Source organism: Amphiura filiformis, chromosome 9 (assembly GCF_039555335.1).
Source record: "Amphiura filiformis chromosome 9, Afil_fr2py, whole genome shotgun sequence".
Classification (NCBI taxonomy): Eukaryota; Metazoa; Echinodermata; class Ophiuroidea; order Amphilepidida; family Amphiuridae; genus Amphiura; species Amphiura filiformis.
In genome coordinates this window covers 36,131,530-36,151,378 of record NC_092636.1, presented here as the reverse complement: position 1 = coordinate 36,151,378, position 19,849 = coordinate 36,131,530, and the positions used below count along the sequence as shown (strand labels likewise).

The 19,849-nt window shown below is 35.1% G+C and overlaps 1 protein-coding gene across 1 annotated transcript; it reads right to left on the bottom strand.

The window, feature by feature from the left end:
• Positions 1–3,314: 3,314 nt before the first annotated feature.
• LOC140160317 (cytochrome P450 2F3-like) lies at positions 3,315–6,731 on the bottom strand. The gene is made up of 3 exons (XM_072183582.1): positions 6,254–6,731; positions 4,870–5,826; positions 3,315–3,868 (listed from the first exon to the last, which is right to left on the bottom strand). Exons 1-3 carry the CDS (start codon positions 6,651–6,653, stop codon positions 3,687–3,689), a joined length of 1,539 nt encoding a protein of 512 aa, XP_072039683.1. The 5' UTR covers positions 6,654–6,731; the 3' UTR covers positions 3,315–3,686.
• Between the last annotated feature and the right edge of the window lie 13,118 nt (positions 6,732–19,849).

Here is a 19,849-nt window from a genome sequence, read left to right as displayed (position 1 = left end):
ATACCAAAATTGATTAGCTCTGAACCATGCACACCATTGGTCAGGGGCACCCGATCTACTTTTGCCCCCGGGCATCTGACCCAAAGTTGCGCCACTGGGACAAAACCCTGAATTTAAAAGTTGCACTCAATGGTTATTAAACACATGCATTGAGGCATGTAAAACCTGCCATTATCCAAGTTTGTGTTGGATTGAAATCAATGCAATGTACTTTTATCTCATCGGCATAAAAAATGCTTAATTCCAACACTGTCGGTGAGAGAAAAATGTAAAGAATATGGGGTCAGTGGGTGAGAACATGACCTTTTTTAAACGGAACCTTTGGGTGAGAGCCGAAACAGCGCCACAGAAACCTCGAACATCGAATTGCTGGTTCTAAATGGCTTCAAATTTCTTTGTTTTTTCCAAATACGTAACAAAATCAGTGATAAATGAAAGTTGCTGTTCAAATTGAAAGATAAGGGTCTTTGGGTGACATATCAAATGGAAAAATAAGGGGTTTTCGAGTGACAGAGCATGTATTCGTAAAAAATATGGGGTCTTTGGGTGACAGCGACGCTGAAAAGGGGGTCTTAACAGCCCTACATGTACGCGTCACCTCCAAAGTGGGAGTGCCCCCCGGTGCGAATTATAACAATGTCAAAATAATAAATTGCTCAGTTTGCTGATTCCATGTATTTAGGTGTGAGTTGGGACATGTGCAAACATTACAAATCTTGCATGGCTTTAAATGAAATGTTAATCTCAAATGTGATGCGATCAAGCAAAATGAGTTGGTTGTCGTGAATAATGATTTTGAGCCAAGAATACATTTTCCTTTGTATTTTATTGTTCTGAGCAACACTTTTATGTCCATAGCTCGAGAACTGTAAGTCTAATCATGATGGGGTTTTCAGCAAAATGAAGCCCTGAAAATGGCTCATGCAATAAAATTGAAAACCAAGTTTTGATTTTAATCGACACAAAGACTCATTTAGCATGATCGCATCACAAATGCTAAACAACCGCACATCCATGCAGGGGGCACTCAAGTTTTACAGTGTACACATGCATGACCAGAGATTTTCCAAACATACCCTAAACAGGATTTGCCCTTTCTGAGCCAAAAACAACCCCTAAATAGGAATTTAGCGCAGTTTTGCAACTAATTTTACCCCCTCAACATGATTGTACCTGATTTAGGAACCACTTTACATGTTTTTGTTTAGAATTTTCTAATATTTATGTTTGGCTGATGTTTCTTATGCAAATCAGCAAACACAAACTTAAAAAAAACCCTTAGGTACAATAAACAAAGTAACAAACTTCAGTTTAGTTTTGAAATTCATTTATTACATCCCCGAAAGAAATCAAGCCAAGGAAACACCAGGGAAACACGCTTTGTGAAATAGCAGTCCCGATCATTAAAATGACTCCTAAATGCACCAACTCAAAGTTTAATATAACAACCTTTTTCTTGAAAACAAGGTGTTTTTGACCCCTAAACAGGATTCACATTATTTGCATTCATTCTCTGAAAAGGACCCTTGATTCATGTTTTTCTGGTCACACATGTGTATACCCCTGGGGCAACACATTCCCTTACAAATTAAACAATAGTTACAAAGAGACAATTCATTCCATTAACCGCCCAAGTCATGTGTAGTTGGATCCTGCACATATGATGATGGAGGATCATGCGAGTTGGATCATTAATTAAAGTCGCTGAGTGGGAGTGGCAGCGGGGGGGGGTATATGCACCAGTCAGAGCTCTTGCCCTCCAGTACCCTATATACATTGTTTGATTGCTCGAAAATGTTGACCGGGTAGTCTAGGTTCCATCGGTTTTTTTTCCATCGGTTTGGGTTCTTTTTCTCGTTTCTTCCACGTCCGAATGTCTTTTCCCAATTCTTGTCTTCTTTCCCCATTCTTTTCCGTATAACGGTCCGATTCCTTGATCATTTCAGTCCTTTGTTCCTCGTTGTTATTGCTATCAGGCTCGCTATTCTTGAAGACGCAGGATTCTGTCTCGCTACCCACCCTATTTTCACGAGAGAAAGTTTTATAGTGCCTACTCTTTTCAACCCTGTTGAAGGACTCTTTCTCTTTTTCCACCGTAGGCCTATCTTCTTCGCAGTGCATAGATTTCTCGTGTCGTTCCATGTTAAACTTGCTCCCAAACGTTTTACTGCATTTCACACAAACGCGTTTAGTTGCAGCGCGTATTCCCTTCATGTTAGCTCTTTTGACGCTAGGATCAGAATGGAGGGAAACTCAATGGATCCCGATATTATGTCTTCTCTTTCCAACCGCCAATCGAGTAAAATTTTATAATCGTCGTGTTTTCTGATCGGTTTCGCGTCTTTCTTCCAAAAGATAAAACTCGATGTACGCATAGACGACTTCATCGTTTCGAGACATTTTTGTCCTTTATACAAAAAGTGAAGGGTAACCTTCGCTGCCATGGTTTATAATTTCGAACGACGGCGCAAATAGCGTCGTGAGAGATTAACGTCGTGAGAGAATAACGTCTTGGGAGAATCACGTCGTGGGAGATTCACGTCTTGGGAGAATCACGTCGTGGGAGATTCACGTCTTGGGAGAATAACGTCTTGGGAGAATCACGTCGTGGGAGAATCACGTCGATGGAGAATCACGTCGTGGCAGAATAACGTCGTGGGAGATTAACGTCGTGGGAGATTAACGTCGTGGGAGATTAACGTCTTGGGAGATTAACGTCTTGGGAGAATAACGTCGTGGTAGAATAACGTCGTGGCAGATTAACGTCCTGGCAGATTAACGTCGCTACAGTCCCTAATACTACTATCCATAATATAAGAGCTTGTCCTAAAGCTTCTTAATGTCCTTCGTTCTTTGATATAATCAATTATCGCGATGTTGACTTTCCTATCTCTGGATATTCTCACAAAATACTTGTAGTTGCTTTAAAGGAGTATTTCGTGATCCTAGCATCCTCTTTTTATGACACTTTTCAGTAGATATCCACGAAAAAAGCTTATTCCCGTTGATTCCGATTTTGCGTTTGCGAGTTATGCACGATTATGTGTATTGCACTGCTCCATAGACAATGTGTTGTAATATTTCGTTCTGGTATACCAGAACGAAATTCAAATTTCACGATATCTTTGGTAAACGAATTAATCTGCAAGAAATATGTTGTACATAAACATTATGTAGCCAAAGGTTTCCAGTGATATATATAAAAATCTCAACTTTTTTTGTTTTTTTGGAGAAAAGTGGGGGATGATGCTGTGGATCACGAAATGCCCTTTTTAAAAGGGCATTTAAAAAAAAATCATATATGGACCCTTCAATAATTTATTGTGGTTGAGATGAAAAATCTCCAAGATTGCCATATTCATTTTTTATCCCTTTGTTTCTCTCTAGTAGTTCTATTTAACTTGATCTTTTTCGCTATGTTCATTTCTTTCTTTCCTTTCATATCTATATATTTATCTATAATAGTAATAATTGTCAAAACTTAAGAGGCGCCGGTATCCTCATGGCGTTTACATAATAGTATTTTGCTTATTGACGCCGCAGATAGCGAGATTTCTAAACGATGCCCATTATTACATTAATAAATTAAGACTAGAACAACTCTGAATTATTATGAATTCGGCACAAATATGTAATAAACTAGTTTAAGTCATTTTAAATATATTACATTGGTTCGTTAATCAAACTCAGTCTCTTTCAACGGCGCATAGTTCATACGACTTTGGAGCCATGACTGTTGTAACTTTAGGTTTCAAATCGAGGATAGTTGACTCGTCAGGTTTCTTAAAAGTAAATCGATGTAAAAGATGCGTAAATATAATGTAGAGCTCCATTCTGGCAAGCTGCTCTCCAAGGCATACACGTCGTCCTAAGAAAATGAAAATAAGAAGAAAATGTAGAAGTTATTAAATCTATATTATTTCAAAAACAGTTTTTCTTTTACCTCAATTTTCATTTTGAATCCCTACTATGCCCAATTAAATATGGCATCAGTACTGTACGGTATATCTTTGGATTTTTTACCCTTCTAATTAAAATATTCTTTTTTGAAACTTACGGGTTTTTTAAAGTACCGTACACCGCGTTAAAATCATCACTCATACCTGACCCGAAAATCATGATAGATACTTATAGTTCCAGCTATCTTCAATAATATTTGCCAGATTTAGTATAGTGTGAGCTATCTTCAGTAGAGAGCACCATTTTGTTACATCTCGTATGAGCTATCGTCAGTTAAGCATAATGTGCCAGAGCTAGTAGGCCTATAGCCCCTAAATCAGATGATGTTATCATCAATAAATGATAATCACGCGCCTGATCCCCCACCTTGCAACTATATTTGAAGGGCCCCAGGGGTTGATATGAGATATCATCAGTAGATGAGCAGCGTTTGCAAGATCTAGTGTGCCCTAAAGCTTTGTTCAGAGGATAGCAGGGATATCAAAGTCTACAAGCTATCTTCAGTAGATTACAGTATAGGCTATTTGACAGATCTATTGGGCTATTCCAGTTGAAATCCACACTACCCCTGTGGAAGATTTTGGAAATATTTTCCACAAGGGGAGTATGTTTTTCAAATATAATTGGTCAGAGTGAAAAATTTTGAAACACATACTCCCTCTGTATTATGGCTTTACCTATATCTTCCACAACTGGAGTGAGTATTTCAAATGGAAGTTACCCGATTGTCTATTCTATTCCAAATTTATACTCCCTCTGTGGAAGACTGTAGCTAAATCTTCCACAGGGGGAGTATGGATTTTAGATGGAATAGCCCATTATACGTTATCGTCACTGCACGCTGGTAAAATGTTGGTGAGTATTACCCTCGTTTTTACAGCTTTGTTGAATTATTTCAATCACTCTTACCTGACCCGAAAACCATGAGTTGCTTAGGCTTATTGACACATCCATTATCATCCAGGAATCTCTCCGGATAGAAGTCATCAGGATCCTGCCAAATAGACGGATCGCGAGTAGTACTGTACAGATTTGGAATAAGAAAAGTTCCTTTAGGGATATCGTAACCTTCGAAAGTGGTATCCTCAGGCACATATCTTGGACCAGTTGTGTGGATTATACTAGCATGTCTTTGAATCTCATGCAAAACAGCTTCTACGTAAGGAAGGTCAACTTTGTCGGACAGCTTCGGAAGACGATCTCTGCCAACAACGGTATCGATTTCTTGCTGAATTTTGGTTTGGATTTTAGGGTAGTTCATCATGTAAAGCAAAGCCCATCGTAATGTTGTTGACGTTGTTTCTGTACCAGCGAGAAAGAAATCATCAAGTACTGCCAGTATGTTATCAGCGAATAACTTATCCTGTAAAGTATCTTGCCCTCTCAGACTAATTTCGTTCAAGTAGACATCAATAAAGTCTCTGGGATTATCCGGATCAAACGTCTTAACATGCTCATCGACCATTTCTTTGTAGTAATCACGCAAAAGAGAAATCTGTTTCAATGCTTTCTTAGTTGGTCCAAATGGAAATTTCCCTAGGATTGGGAACGCGGTGATGGCTAGTAAAGATTCAGGATTAGCGATCTTCTCATCTATCATGTGAACAAAATACTGGTATTTTTGTTCACTATAGTCGTGTCTTTTACCAAAAACAACTGAACAGATGACATTCGAAACTCCGTTGCAAAGCAGGACGGTAGGATCATATGGAGACCCGTTTGTCGAAGCCAATTCTTCTAACAGATATTTAGACTCTTCCGCAATGTGTTCCTCGAAGCTTCGTTTGCCGACACCAAAACCGCGGAGAGTTGTTAAAGAAAATTTTCTCAATTCCTTCCATAAATCCCCCGAAGAACGTAATATTCCTGCAACAAAAAACAACAACAATGAATAGCAATAATATTATTAAAGTAGGCCCTACAACGAAAATTTGACTTTTTATTATTGAGAGTCAGTCGTGTCGATCACTGTAAGACTTTAAAATATGTTTAAGGTGACAACATCTTGTTTTGAGTGAAACTGGATAAACCGATTATGAACATTTTATAAGCTAAACGGATTTTACTACCCGGAGCTAAGTTCAGCTAACGAACTTTTCGCAATCGATGGCGGCAAGAAAGAAAACATCATGTGGGGCAATATCAACCCGTTTGACATATATACCTGTGTAAACCTACTATCTCGTCAAGGAAGTCAAGGAACTTAAATAGGTCGAGCCTCCTAACAGAGGGAAAGAACCCCCTTCCCCCTTTGATTGTGGCACTGCTACCGTAACGCTACCTCCCCTCTTACCTGTTTGGTGAATTGGTGGTACCCCATTCTGTGTTTCCATTGTACCATGAGAAGACCTCGCATTTAAGTCATGTCGATTCAGCAGCTCATTAACTGCCTTGTACCCGTTGACAACAACGACGCGTATGCCAAATATATACGTAGTGCTAACTGGTCCAAAGTTCTTTCCAAGCCAATTGTGCATCTGATGTAAGGCAAACCCATCTTGACGTCTCATCCGTATCGCATCTGGTAGAAAACCAAGTATGGGCCATGGTTTGGGTCCTGGGGGAATGTTTGCCGATGGTGACTGAGAGCGTCTTCTTATCCAAAAAAGAGTCAGTATAATAATTGTTGTGCAAATGAGTACCATAGGAATGCTGAAGAAAGAATCATTGTGCGATGTGGATTCAACATCCATGGTTAAAGTTGAGTCAATGTGTGCTATTGTAAAAAGAAAACAGTTATTCGTGTACACATACGTTATAGTGAAATAAGACCCTTTTTGTCTCAAAGTATCCGAGGATTTTCCTCTATTGAAAGTTAATTCAAACTTCCCTCATATATATACTTTCATGCATGGCCTTACGTCATTGAACTTGTATAACTGTTTATGACGCCATTCAACAGTGCGTGGGCAATGCTGAAGTAAGTGAAAGTTCACCGAGCCTGCTTCCTCAAAGTCCATCATCCATAGACTAATATGATGTCACCTTTGGACGTCCGGAGTTTCATTTTCATTGACAAACTTTGTTTACGGCTTTATCCACGCTGAGTTAATTACGGTCAGAAAAACAAAATATGTCCACTAAATGTAACTTTTATAATATTTGAAAAACAAAAGAATTGTCTATTATACCGATTGTTCAGAAATAAGTTAAAATATCCAGAATACTTGTTATTTGATTATTTTATTTAAATTTTATGTCTAAATACATCTCAGTCACTGCGTTTATTTATCAATTACTGAAAAGATGACCTTGCTGCCAACCGTTTAAACAAAACTTTTAAATTATTTTGTTTTTGTCGATGTTGTTAATAATGCTTTATTACAAAAAAACTCAATTTTAACATTTGAAAGACATTTTCATGATATAATGTAAAATCATCAAGTTCGTGTTTATTTGCGAACTTTAGTTCATTTTGTATGGATAACCGTGGAAGGGTATAGGTAACGTGGAAGAATTTCACCGATGATTTTCAAATACGTATTTTTTCATGCTGAATGAACTTGAGCGGAAAACGGCATTAGTTCAAGTTCAACAATGGTATGTTTGTAAGAGTGCTACTGATGTCATGGGATATGCTAGAATGAACCGTGACAAAGAGTCAAACGATCTAAACAAAAATAGTCCACTTCACACTTCCAATGTAGGCCTAAGTAAAAGTTCGTGATGCTTGGTTTCCCTGACCAAGCCACGACAACAACAAATACGTGGCAGTTTAAAAAATAATTCTTGCACTCTTTTTATAATTTTAAGTCAAATAAATTAGGGACTGTAAACTCCCAAGAATGCATTCGTAAACGTATCGTAAGTGTTTGTATGAAGAGAAAAGGGTCATAGAATCTTAACAAAAACACAAACAACTTTTGTTGCTATTATGTTATTTATGGGACATTATTAGCATAAAAATTGCATAAGATTATTTTTCAAACGCCTCCCCACTCCCCTAAATAATATTAAATAGTATGGTGTCTCGTGCGTACTAGAGATCAGGTCTGAGTTATTGATTTTCTCCAAACGGGTTGTGGGGGTAAAAATAAGTAGACATTTAGTAAATTCGATACACTTTTGTTTAAATATATATGCATATACCTATATAAAAACTTTCTGAAAAAGCATATAAATATCTTTGAATTTCGTCAAAGAATATTTATATCAAAACATTTGAAGTACTTATACATATGAATTTCAAAGCATTCGCAAAATATTCATATATCAGACAGGGAGGCTTTTTTTCTTATTCTTTTTTTAAAGTGTCCGGTAATCACAAAATTATGTCTTATATGTTAGAAAAATAATTATTAAGCACGAATGACATGGTTTTATTTAAAACAAACTCATATTAACCATAAAAACGAATAAAAACAGCAATCTCTCAACACGCGATATTCAAAATTCCCACTATTTAATATGAGCTATCTTTAGTAGATAGCAACATATGCAAGATCTAATATGAGCTATCTTCAGTAGATAGCAACATGTCCAAGATCTAATATAAGCTATCTTCAGTAAATAGCAACATATGCAATATATAATATGAGCTATCTTCAGTAGATGGCAACATATGCAAGATCTAATATGAGCTATCTTCAGTAGATAGCAACAAATGCAAGATCTAATATGAGCTATCTTCAGTAGAAAGCAACATATGCAAGATCTAATATGAGCTATCTTCAGTAGATAGCAACATATGCAAGATCTAATATGAGCTATCTTCAGTAGAAAGCAACATATGCAATATATAATATGAGCTATCTTCAGTAGATAGCAACATATGCAAGATCTAATATGAGCTATCTTCAGTAGATAGCAACATATGCAAGATCTAATATGAGCTATCTTCAGTAGAAAGCAACATATGCAAGATCTAATATGAGTTATCTTCAGTAAATAGCAACATATGCAAGATCTAATATCAGCTATCTTCAGTAAATAGCAACATATTCAATATATAATATGAGCTATCTTCAGTAGATAGCAACATATACAAGATCTAATATGAGCTATCTTCAGTAGATAGCAACATATGCAAGATCTAATATGAGTTATCTTCAGTAGAAAACAATATATTCAATATCTAATATGAGCTATCTTCAGTAGATAGCAACAAATACAAGATCTAAAGATGAGCTATTTTCAGATAGCAACATTTGTAAGATCTAATATGAGCTATCTTCAGTAGATAACAACAGTTGCAGATCTAAGATGAGCTATCTTCAGTAGATAGCGACATATGCAAAATCTAATATCAGCTATCTTCAGTAGATAGCAACATATGCAAGATCTAATATCAGCTATCTTCAGTAAATAGCAACATATTCAATATATAATATGAGCTATCTTCAGTAGATAGCAACATATACAAGATCTAATATGAGCTATCTTCAGTAGATAGCAACATATGCAAGATCTAATATGAGTTATCTTCAGTAGAAAACAATATATTCAATATCTAATATGAGCTATCTTCAGTAGATAGCAACAAATACAAGATCTAAAGATGAGCTATCTTCAGATAGCAACATTTGTAAGATCTAATATGAGCTATCTTCAGTAGATAACAACAGTTGCAGATCTAAGATGAGCTATCTTCAGTAGATAGCGACATATGCAAAATCTAATATGAGCTATCTTCAGTAGATAGCAACATATGCAAGATCTAATATGGGTTACCTTCAGTAGAAATCAACATATATCTATACTATTAAAGAGGAACTTGCCGATAATCGATACTGATCGATACTTTGAGGAGGAACTTGCCGATAATCAGAGATTATAGATAAATCATCTCAGAGATTATAGATAAATTATAAATTAATAAATAGATAAATAAATAAGTTCTAGCATTTCCGGATGAATGGTAAATGCATAGATAGATAGATAAATTAATAAATACAAAGAATTATTTGGATTTATTTGGTAGATCAACCAATGGTGAACCCGCACGCGTTGCTTCGTTGCTACGGACAAGCTTTAAAATACGCGTATCCTATACGCGCATGTTCAAGACAAACACACTGCTCACGGCGGATATGTCATGCTGTAACCGCTACACAGATGATTTTCGAAAATTTTAAGTGATCTTTTGAAAGTGATCATAGTTTATCCGTTCGTGGTGACTTTCGATGGAGAGTGGGCATTTTATTTAGCAACCGCTATATAATAAATCAGCTGCATTCGTTTATGATGACTGTTGGTAACTTAAATTCAAGGTAGGCCTATAATATTGGAAGTATAATTTGAGTTTATTCGTTTGTCATGTTGTGATGAATTTCGATGGGGAGGGTGGAGCATTATTAGCACATTGGGGGGATAGAGATATGAAAACATTTCTTGAACTTGAAGTAGGCATATTATAATTAATAGTGAATCCAGCACCTTTTGACAACATTAACAGCGGCGTAGATTTCTTTTGATATGGGGATAGGTAGGGTCCGTTTCAATTTCTTGAAATAGGCCTACAGTGAATCCTGCACCGTTTGGCGACAGAATAGTTTATGGCCATAATGAAGATGGTATTTTATATGATGCAAAAGTGGAAGAAATTCGCACGAAGACCGCAAAAATGGGCACTTTTTAGTTTGGCCAAATATGAGGTTGATATTGTCAGAAACCCACATATAGGCCTACTACAGGTGTCAACTTTCTTGGGGGTGATTGTATGGACCATTGCCCTTATCAAAATAGGGGGGTATCTTGAAACCCAATGTTGCTATTATAGGCCTACTTTGATGAAACAGAAACAAATTTAAAAGAAAGAAAGAAACCCACTTTACATGCGTGAACAAAAATGGCCACTTTTTAGTTTGGCCAAATATGAGGTTAACTTTGTCAGAAACCCACATGTATACAGGTGTCAACTGTTGCTATAGGCCTACTTGATGATGAAACAGAAACAAAATTAAAAGAAAGAACAAAACCCACATAATGCATCAATATGGAGGTGATTGTAGGCCTATAGACCATGTCCCGTATCAAAATATTGGAGGAATTTATTCCCCAATCCGGGATGGATTTATGCCTAAGTAAAAAAAGAAGAAAGTAGGAAAGAAAGAAAGAAAGAAAAAAAAGCGAAGGAAACAAAAGGGAAAGCAAAAAAGAAAAAAGGAAAGAGAAACGAAAAGAAAGAAAGGGAAAGACAAAGAAAAATAGACAGAAAGAAAGAAAGCTAGAGGGACAGACAGACAGAAAGAAAGAAAGAAAGCGAACAAGCAAGAAAATGAAATAGAGAGAAATGGAACGAAATAACTGGAAAGCAATAAATGGAAATAGATAGAGAGAGAAACTGAAAGAAAAAAGGAAAGACAAAGAAAAAATAAGTCAAAAGGGTGTTTGGTACAAAAATTACGCAAAAGATATATGCTAAAGGAAATCGTTTCCAAATGGAGGCAACAAATGGTACCACATCACTGACCGCGTACTAATTGAGCTGTTGAATCGATACCAATTGCCATGATTACCATTTCCATCGTTTATGCTAACTGCTACCGTTTACTAACCGCTCCTGTTTACTCATCTAGCGGGGGCCCGCGCGAAGCGCGGGTACCCGCTAGTAATATATAATAATTGAGCTATCTTCAGTAGAAAGCAACATACGCAAGGTCTAATATGAGTTATCTTAAGTAGATAACAACATATACAAGATCTAATATCAGCTATCTTCAGTAGATAGCAACATATTCAATATATAATATGAGCTATATTCAGTAGATAGCAACATATGCAAGATCTAATATCAGCTATCTTAATCTTCAGTAGATAGCAACATGCAAGATCTAATAATTGAGCTATCTTCAGTAGAAAGCAACATATGCAAGGTCTAATATGAGCTATCTTTAGATAGCAACATATGCAGTGTCTAATATCAGCTATCTTCGGTAGATAACAACATAATGCAAGGTCTTATATGAGCTATCTTCCGTGAGATAGCAACATTTGCAAGATATAATACGAGCTATCTTCAGTAGATAGCAACATATACAAGATCTAATATCAGCTAATTTCAGTAGACAGCAATATATTCAATATATAATATGAGCTATATTCAGTAGATAGCAACATAATGCAAGATCTAATGAGTTATCACCAGTAGATAGCAATACATGCAATATGAGCTATCTTCAGTAGATAGCAACATATGCAAGATCAAATATGAGCCATCTTCAGTAGACAGCAACATATGCAATATATGATATGAGCTATCGTCAGTAGATAGTAACATATGCAATATATAATATGAGCTATCTTCAGTAGATAGTAACATATGCAAGATCTAATATGAGCTATCGTCAGTAGATAGTAACATATGCAAGATCTAATATGAGCTATCTTCAATAGATAGCAACATATACAAGATCTAATATGAGCTATCGTCAGTAGATAGCAACATATGCAAGATCTAATATGAGCTATCTTCAGTAGATAGTAACATATACAAGATCTAATATGAGCTATCTTCAGTAGATAGCAACATATACAAGATCTAATATGAGCTATCGTCAGTAGATAGCAACATATGCAAGATCTAATATGAACTATCTTCAGTAGATAGTAACATATGCAAGATCTAATATGGGCTATCTTCAGTAGATAGTAACATATGCAAGATCTAATATGAGCTATCTTCAGTAGATAGCTACATATGCAAGGTCTAATATGAGCTATTTTCAGTAGATAGCAACAAATGCAAGATCTAATATGAGCTATCTTCAGTAGATAGCAACATATGTAAGATCTAATATGAGCTATCTTCAGTAGAAAGCAACATATGCAAGATCTAATATGAGTTATCGTTAGCAACATATGCAAGATCTAATATGAACTATCTTCAGTAGATAGTAACATATGCAAGATCTAATATGCGCTATCTTCAGTAGATAGTAACATATGCAAGATCTAATATGAGCTATCTTCAGTAGATAGCTACATATGCAAGGTCTAATATGAGCTATTTTCAGTAGATAGCAACAAATGCAAGATCTAATATGAGCTATCTTCAGTAGATAGCAACAAATGCAAGATCTAATATGAGCTATCTTCAGTAGATAGCAACATATGTAAGATCTAATATGAGCTATCTTCAGTAGATAGCAACATATGCAAGATCTAATACAAGATATCTTCTGTAGATAGCAATAGATTTTGTGGTGTTATGTTTTGTTGGGTTTTAAGAACACACTCATGCTAAGTTACATATTTCTTTCAAGATGTGATAACATTTTTATTTCATAAAAATAAACCACTCACATTTACCAAATGCATCATTATAGGAATTCTAACCATGGTACAAAATCACCAAGGTTAAGTGTCAAACATCACATACAGGCTATTATTAACCATACACCATAGTACATTTAAAAAGTTGTTATAAAATCTTAGCCATAATGTACGATTTCAGTCAAATTTTGATTTTGTTATTCTTCACCCAAAATCCTGAAATGATATTAGTAATAACTGCCAGGAAGGCTTTCTGTTCATTTTCAGCTTAAATAACAAAGAAAAGTGAATAAAACCGCTGGCTATATTTTGGTCATTTAACATGGAGTTCTATGACGGACATAAGTGACTTGAAGTCAACATTGCTCTGTTGACCTAAAAACACAGCATGCCGTGTACATACTGTGTGTTATGAACATCGTGTATGCGTTCGACTAATAATTCCATTGTAATAATAAAACGCTGGTTCCATCGTTTTATACTGTGTGTTATGAACATCGTGTATGCGTTCGACTAATAATTCCATTGTAATAATAAAACGCAGGTTCCGTCGTTTTATTCAAAATCTGGGATTTTGCAAGATCTAATATGAGCTATCTTCAGTAGATAGTAACATATGCAAGATCTAATATGCACTATCTTCAGTAGATAGTAACATATGCAAGATCTAATATGAGCTATCTTCAGTAGATAGCTACATATGCAAGGTCTAATATGAGCTATTTTCAGTAGATAGCAACAAATGCAAGATCTAATAGTAATATGAGCTATCTTCAGTAGATAGCAACATACGTAAGATCTAATATGCACTATCTTCAGTAGATAGCAACATATGCAAGATCTAATACAAGATATCTTCTGTAGATAGCAATAGATTTTGTGGTATTGTTTTGTTGGGTTTTAAGAATACACTAACACAAATAATATATTTCTTTCAAGATGTGATAACATTTTTATTTCATATAAAAAATAAACCACTCACATTTACCAAATGCATCATTATAGGAATTCTAACCATGGTACAAAATCACCAAGGTTAAGTGTCAAACATCACATACAGGCTATTATTAACCATACACCATAGTACATTTAAAAAGTTGTTATAAAATTTTATGTGGCTGTGGCGAAAGCCATAATGTACGATTTCAGTCAAATTTCAATTTTGTTATCCTTTACCCAAAATGCTGAAATAATATAATAATGACTGTCGGGAAGGCTTTCTGTTCATTTTCAGCTTAAATAACAAAGAAAAGTGAATAAAAACCGCTGGCTAAATTTTGGTCATTTAACATGGAGTTCTATGACGGACATAAGTGACTTGAAGTCAACATTGCTCTGTTGACCTAAAAACACAGGAAATTTTGCCGATTCCATTATGGTTTAAGTTGGGACATGCATAAACATTACAAATATGCCAAAAACTGAGGTTTGAAGCAAAAAACTAATTTCCTATTATAAGATCATACATTATGGCTTTAATTCAATCAATATCACATATGTGTAAACTTTATAGAAACTGTACTCTACAAAAGTAATTATCAAAGGAATATGTCCACAGTTCTATTTACCGTTTGTCAACAAATACCAACTTGATCCAAATAAAATTAGCCCATCCAAAGCAGACAATTACATTTTGAAACATAGTATCAGTTAGGGTAATGATCCCCCTTATCACTTATGGCTGCCAGTTTAAATTCCTACAGAATACAATTCAACCTATGAATGAAACTAACCTGCCAAGCAGAGGGCAAAAATTCCATTTAACAGAAAGAATTGGTCTGATTAAAAGTCATTTTTACCATGAGTTCAGCCTTTTTTTTAAATCCCAATTATTTTGTAATCCATTAAGGCAATAAACGAGAAGGGACCCATAATGCTTGCATAATATATAGATAACTCCCTGGACACTACTGGTTATCTAACAGCATTTCTGATTGATAACTTGAAATGCTAATTTAAATTGCCAATTATGACTAGGCCTTAAACTATTTATGGTCAAACTTGCATTTGCAGATGATCTTATTAATACCCTCCTGGATTGGTTCAAAATTGGACAAAATATTCATTTTGGCCAATCGGCAGGTAGTTCTCATGGGGTTAAAAGTGTATGACCAGATTGACAGCTTCACCCCCATTTTCTGCTCATCAAAACAGATTTAGGTATCACAAGAAAGTTCATATTTTCCTCATTGCCCCAGTAACTTTTATCACTCAAGATATGTTTTGTTTAGATGGTGTGAACAAAAGCATGTGGAAAGTAGTATAAAAAATGTATTATCCTATGGGGCATTGTTATACACAAATCCCATTTCATGCATTCCTACACCTCAATGGCAGCCATAGCTGGGTCCCCGGCAAGTCCATCCCACCTAAAATGTGAAATGAGGCATCCTTGGCGAGGATTTTAAACTGCATTTCATCACCTGTGTTATACATAGACAATAGAAAGATGAAAGTTTACAACGCAATACAATATAACATAACTTTTTTAAGCGGATTTAATCCACCCAATTGGGCAGCCACAACACCAGTTTGGTGTGCCGGGGACCCAGTCATGGCCGACTAAATTCTGACCATCACTTGGCTCGACGTCTATACGTGTTTCTTCTTCTCATATCAAATCTCATATCAAATATTCAAATTAAATATTTCTCATATAAAATTGGCTGGAGTAATATAACTCAAAATTTCGAAATGGATTGCTTTGATGACAGGCCTCAATGTAAGATAGAAAACATGGCATGACAAAATTGGACAACCCACATTTAATATAACAACACCTGTATTCATAATCATTTTTCTCTGCATCTAATACTCAAGAATACATGTATGCATAAATATTTAAGTTTCTACACATAAATCTATTTGTACATATATAGAACAATAACAATTATTATAAATATTAATATTATTTAAAGCCATTTTCACCGGCAAAACAGTCGGTATATTCTGCTATGAAATAAGATCATTCTTTGGTATATATTTTTATTTAATTTTTCACTGGTGAGGTAACTTGATTAAAAAATTTGTAGTTCTGTATTCATGTACAGGGTGTATCAAAATGATTGGTACCCATCAATATCCAGTGAGTATCATGACAAGAATGCCACATCAAAATGCAGTATAACATCCACCTTATTTGTAGATTTATGTAATAAACGGTAACAAAACTATGAATGGTAGTCAATGTAAGATGATCTAATGGTAATTGAATTTAGAAGACACTGGCATTTCATTAGATAATAAAGCTGATGGGTACCAATCATTTTGACACACCCTGTATTTCAGGTGGTCAGCTTAGTACTGAATCAATCAAAATACCAGATTTATAATACATTTACCTGGGCAGAGCTGCTATGGATGGTTAAAAAATGTTCTAAGATCTCAATTTTGTCAAAGAGAATTATGACATACTCTTTGATTAGATACATCAGATATGATTCTGGCAATTGAATAATTGAAGCAAGCTCATACTTTTCACATTCTAAGATGCCATAAAATGGGATAATAATTGCCCCATTTACACTATTCTAGTTCAGACTAAATTAGTTCCTTTTTGTGAATCATAGCCCATTTTTTAATTAAGTCACATTATTCCTAACTTAAAGGAAGATTTCGTGATCCTAGCATCTTTTTATATCAGTAGATATCCGCAAAAAAAGCTTATTCCCAAAATTTCACTGTTGTAATTTCGTTGTGGTATACCAGAACGAAATTCAAATTTGACGATATTTTTGCTAAACGAATTAATCTGCAAGAAATTTTTGGTACATAAAAATCTCAACTTTTTTTGAAAAAAGTGGAGGGATGAGGCTGTGGATCACGAAATGCCCTTTCAAGTCACATTATTCCTAACTTAAAATGTTTGGGTTTAACTTTTGACTATGGCTGTCGAAAAATAAAAAACAAACTTTTGACATGTACTTTTCTTTCTTCATTCTTATTATATAATATTGATCAGTCATGGCTTTCAAGTCACAGTTGCATAGTTGAGGCTACTTTACAAATTAAAACAATAACCACCACATAGGTTGCATACATTAATTCCATAGCACAAACATATAACACAATTATGTATACTTATTGCAAAGGATATCATGCCATTAGATAACGCACTCAAAATGTTGCATACTTAAGAACAAAATAACAAGTTTCAATTTATCATGTTAAAAACACTTTTGTCTTCACATATTTGCAGATCCTATTTCTACAACATTAATGTGCTCAGAGGTTAGTTTTGCAGACATGCCAACTTTCAAATCTAGTTTTCAGTACACAGACGACCAAAAAAATGTATTTTGCACCCCGTTGGGGGGGGCATGACCATGCATCCAATACAAAAATATTAAATTTCAGCTTATTTTAAGCTACTTGCAATCACTCATCAGCAAGCATCACAGGTACATGTAGCTAGCCAGTGAGCATGCAGTAGTTTCAGGTATACTACTGCTAGAATTAATGTGTCTCTGACATGCTCAATAGTATTTCACTCTTGTTGAGTCTGTGCTGTCGGTGCAGTGCGTATTTCTTTGGGCGCAGCTTCAAATCAATAGCGTTCACTCAAAGCACTGTCGTAAATATGCACACGTTTAAAGATGCTGCATAGATAAACATGCAAAACAATTTTGCTTGAATATACTTTAAGCACTTTTGCTTGAATATACTTCGAGCACTCAATTGAGTTTAACAGTCTCAATATCAAAACATGAATAACGTAAGAGTTGTGCAGCCTTTGAAAAAACAAAAATTATACATACAGGCAATATGACTTTGAACAATTGACATATAAATATAAAAAAAACTTTACAATTCCATGCTATTATATTTTACTTTCCTCCACTCTGTCATTTCAAGGCATTTTTTAAACTTTGGTTATGCTTATTGGTAGAAGGCTAGCAATGATGGCCAGTGCTGGAAACTTGATGGGGTATTGACTATGAAAAAAGGTAAGTCTTTAATTGGCAACATCTGCAGATCAAATTCAGACTTCTCCTTTCCCCATGGTGGATTTAGAGTTGTGCAAATGAACCATGCAAGTATTTCGTCCTTCAGAGGGGATGTTAAATGTTGGTTCCATGTACAAAGAGACATACCTGTAAATGTATCTCACAGTCAGTTTTGAAAAGAGTAGGGTGTTAACCCCTGACTGTCCCAATCTATCCTGATGCTGTTTGGATAATAAGTACAGATATGATGCGCATCATGACAGTACTCATGGAGGAAGTGATTTGATTCTAATATTCAATCTACAAATCAAATGAAAAGGTAGTACAGCAAGGTATCCGACTCCAAGAAATAAAAAGAATACATAATTATAATTCTCACTCACTACACATTTGTCACCTTTGGTTCAACTGAATACTGTGGTGCAAGAAGTGCTCAAGTATATTAGCTGCCTTAAGTTAATTCAACAACAGTAACAAGGTTTTGCTATCATAACGAAACTTCAACCATCAAAAATACACTTCAAGACAACCTGGAGAATGTAAAATGTAATTGCACTCTAATTTGGTATATTTCTTTGTGAATACAAACTAAAATCAATCAAAATGAGGTAAGGTAGCCTTAAATGATGTAAGGCAGCCTTAAATGACGTAAGGCAGCCTTTGTTCCAGAGCACTTCTTCCTCGATTGGACTACTATGTGTCCATTTAAAGACACAAAGTTTTAATTATTTGAAATCTTTTCAAAAGTTTAAGAAAAGAAAGTTTTCTCCTATTATTAGATCTAACAGGTTTTCTAATTAAGGTATTCTAAATTTGAAACAAAATCTATTCAACTCTTGTGATTCACAATGCGATGCGCTGCCAGTGGTTGCTCTTGCCAGTCCAATTTTGAACCTCCATGGCCAACATTGTTGTTTTAGCCACCATTGAACTTTCATGCAAGTGTGATAATAATAATGTTTAAAACAGCTCCACAAAGGATTCCATGTGATCAACAGATGGCAAATGGATCTACTTTAATTTTAAATTGCAGTTTTAGGCCTCTCCCCAGCAACCTCTGGCGGCGCATCATATTGTGAACCAACCAAATTTTTGTCCAATTTTCAAAATAAGCCCTTCAATGTTGGGTACCAGTCGCTGTGGTTTCAAATAGGTCGCTGATCCCAATGTTTTTTAGCGTTGTCAAGCTAAACTATGGTAAAACTGAATAGAAATGACAGGAAGAAATTTGTTTCTGCTTTAGAAAATGAGAAAACATGTTAGGTCTAGAATGAAAAACAAACCAATTCTTTCATGACGTTTTAAAAGAGCAATACCAGTTGCAATAAAAGAATTAATACCTTGCGTCTATGTTAATTGAATGCATAATAACAATAAATGTGTATAAACCCAATATAATATAAATACAAATAGTACTGTTAATTAAATAATACAAGATAAAATATGAATCAATTAGTTCAAATATTACATACAAAGAACAATAATTACATAAAACAGTTATGCTGCAAAATAAATATGCACCATAATTGGGGTAGCTGAATTTTACTTTTAGCATAGCACTCATAAGCAGAAGGTAGTTGCATATTTATTCATATTCAAACATTTTCTGTCATGATAATGAATATGTTATGCGTCATCATATTCCTGCACCATATGAGAGTCTGCAGGCATGCTGAATCACATTCAAGGGACACTCTCATAATAGTACACATACACCATCATGATGATTA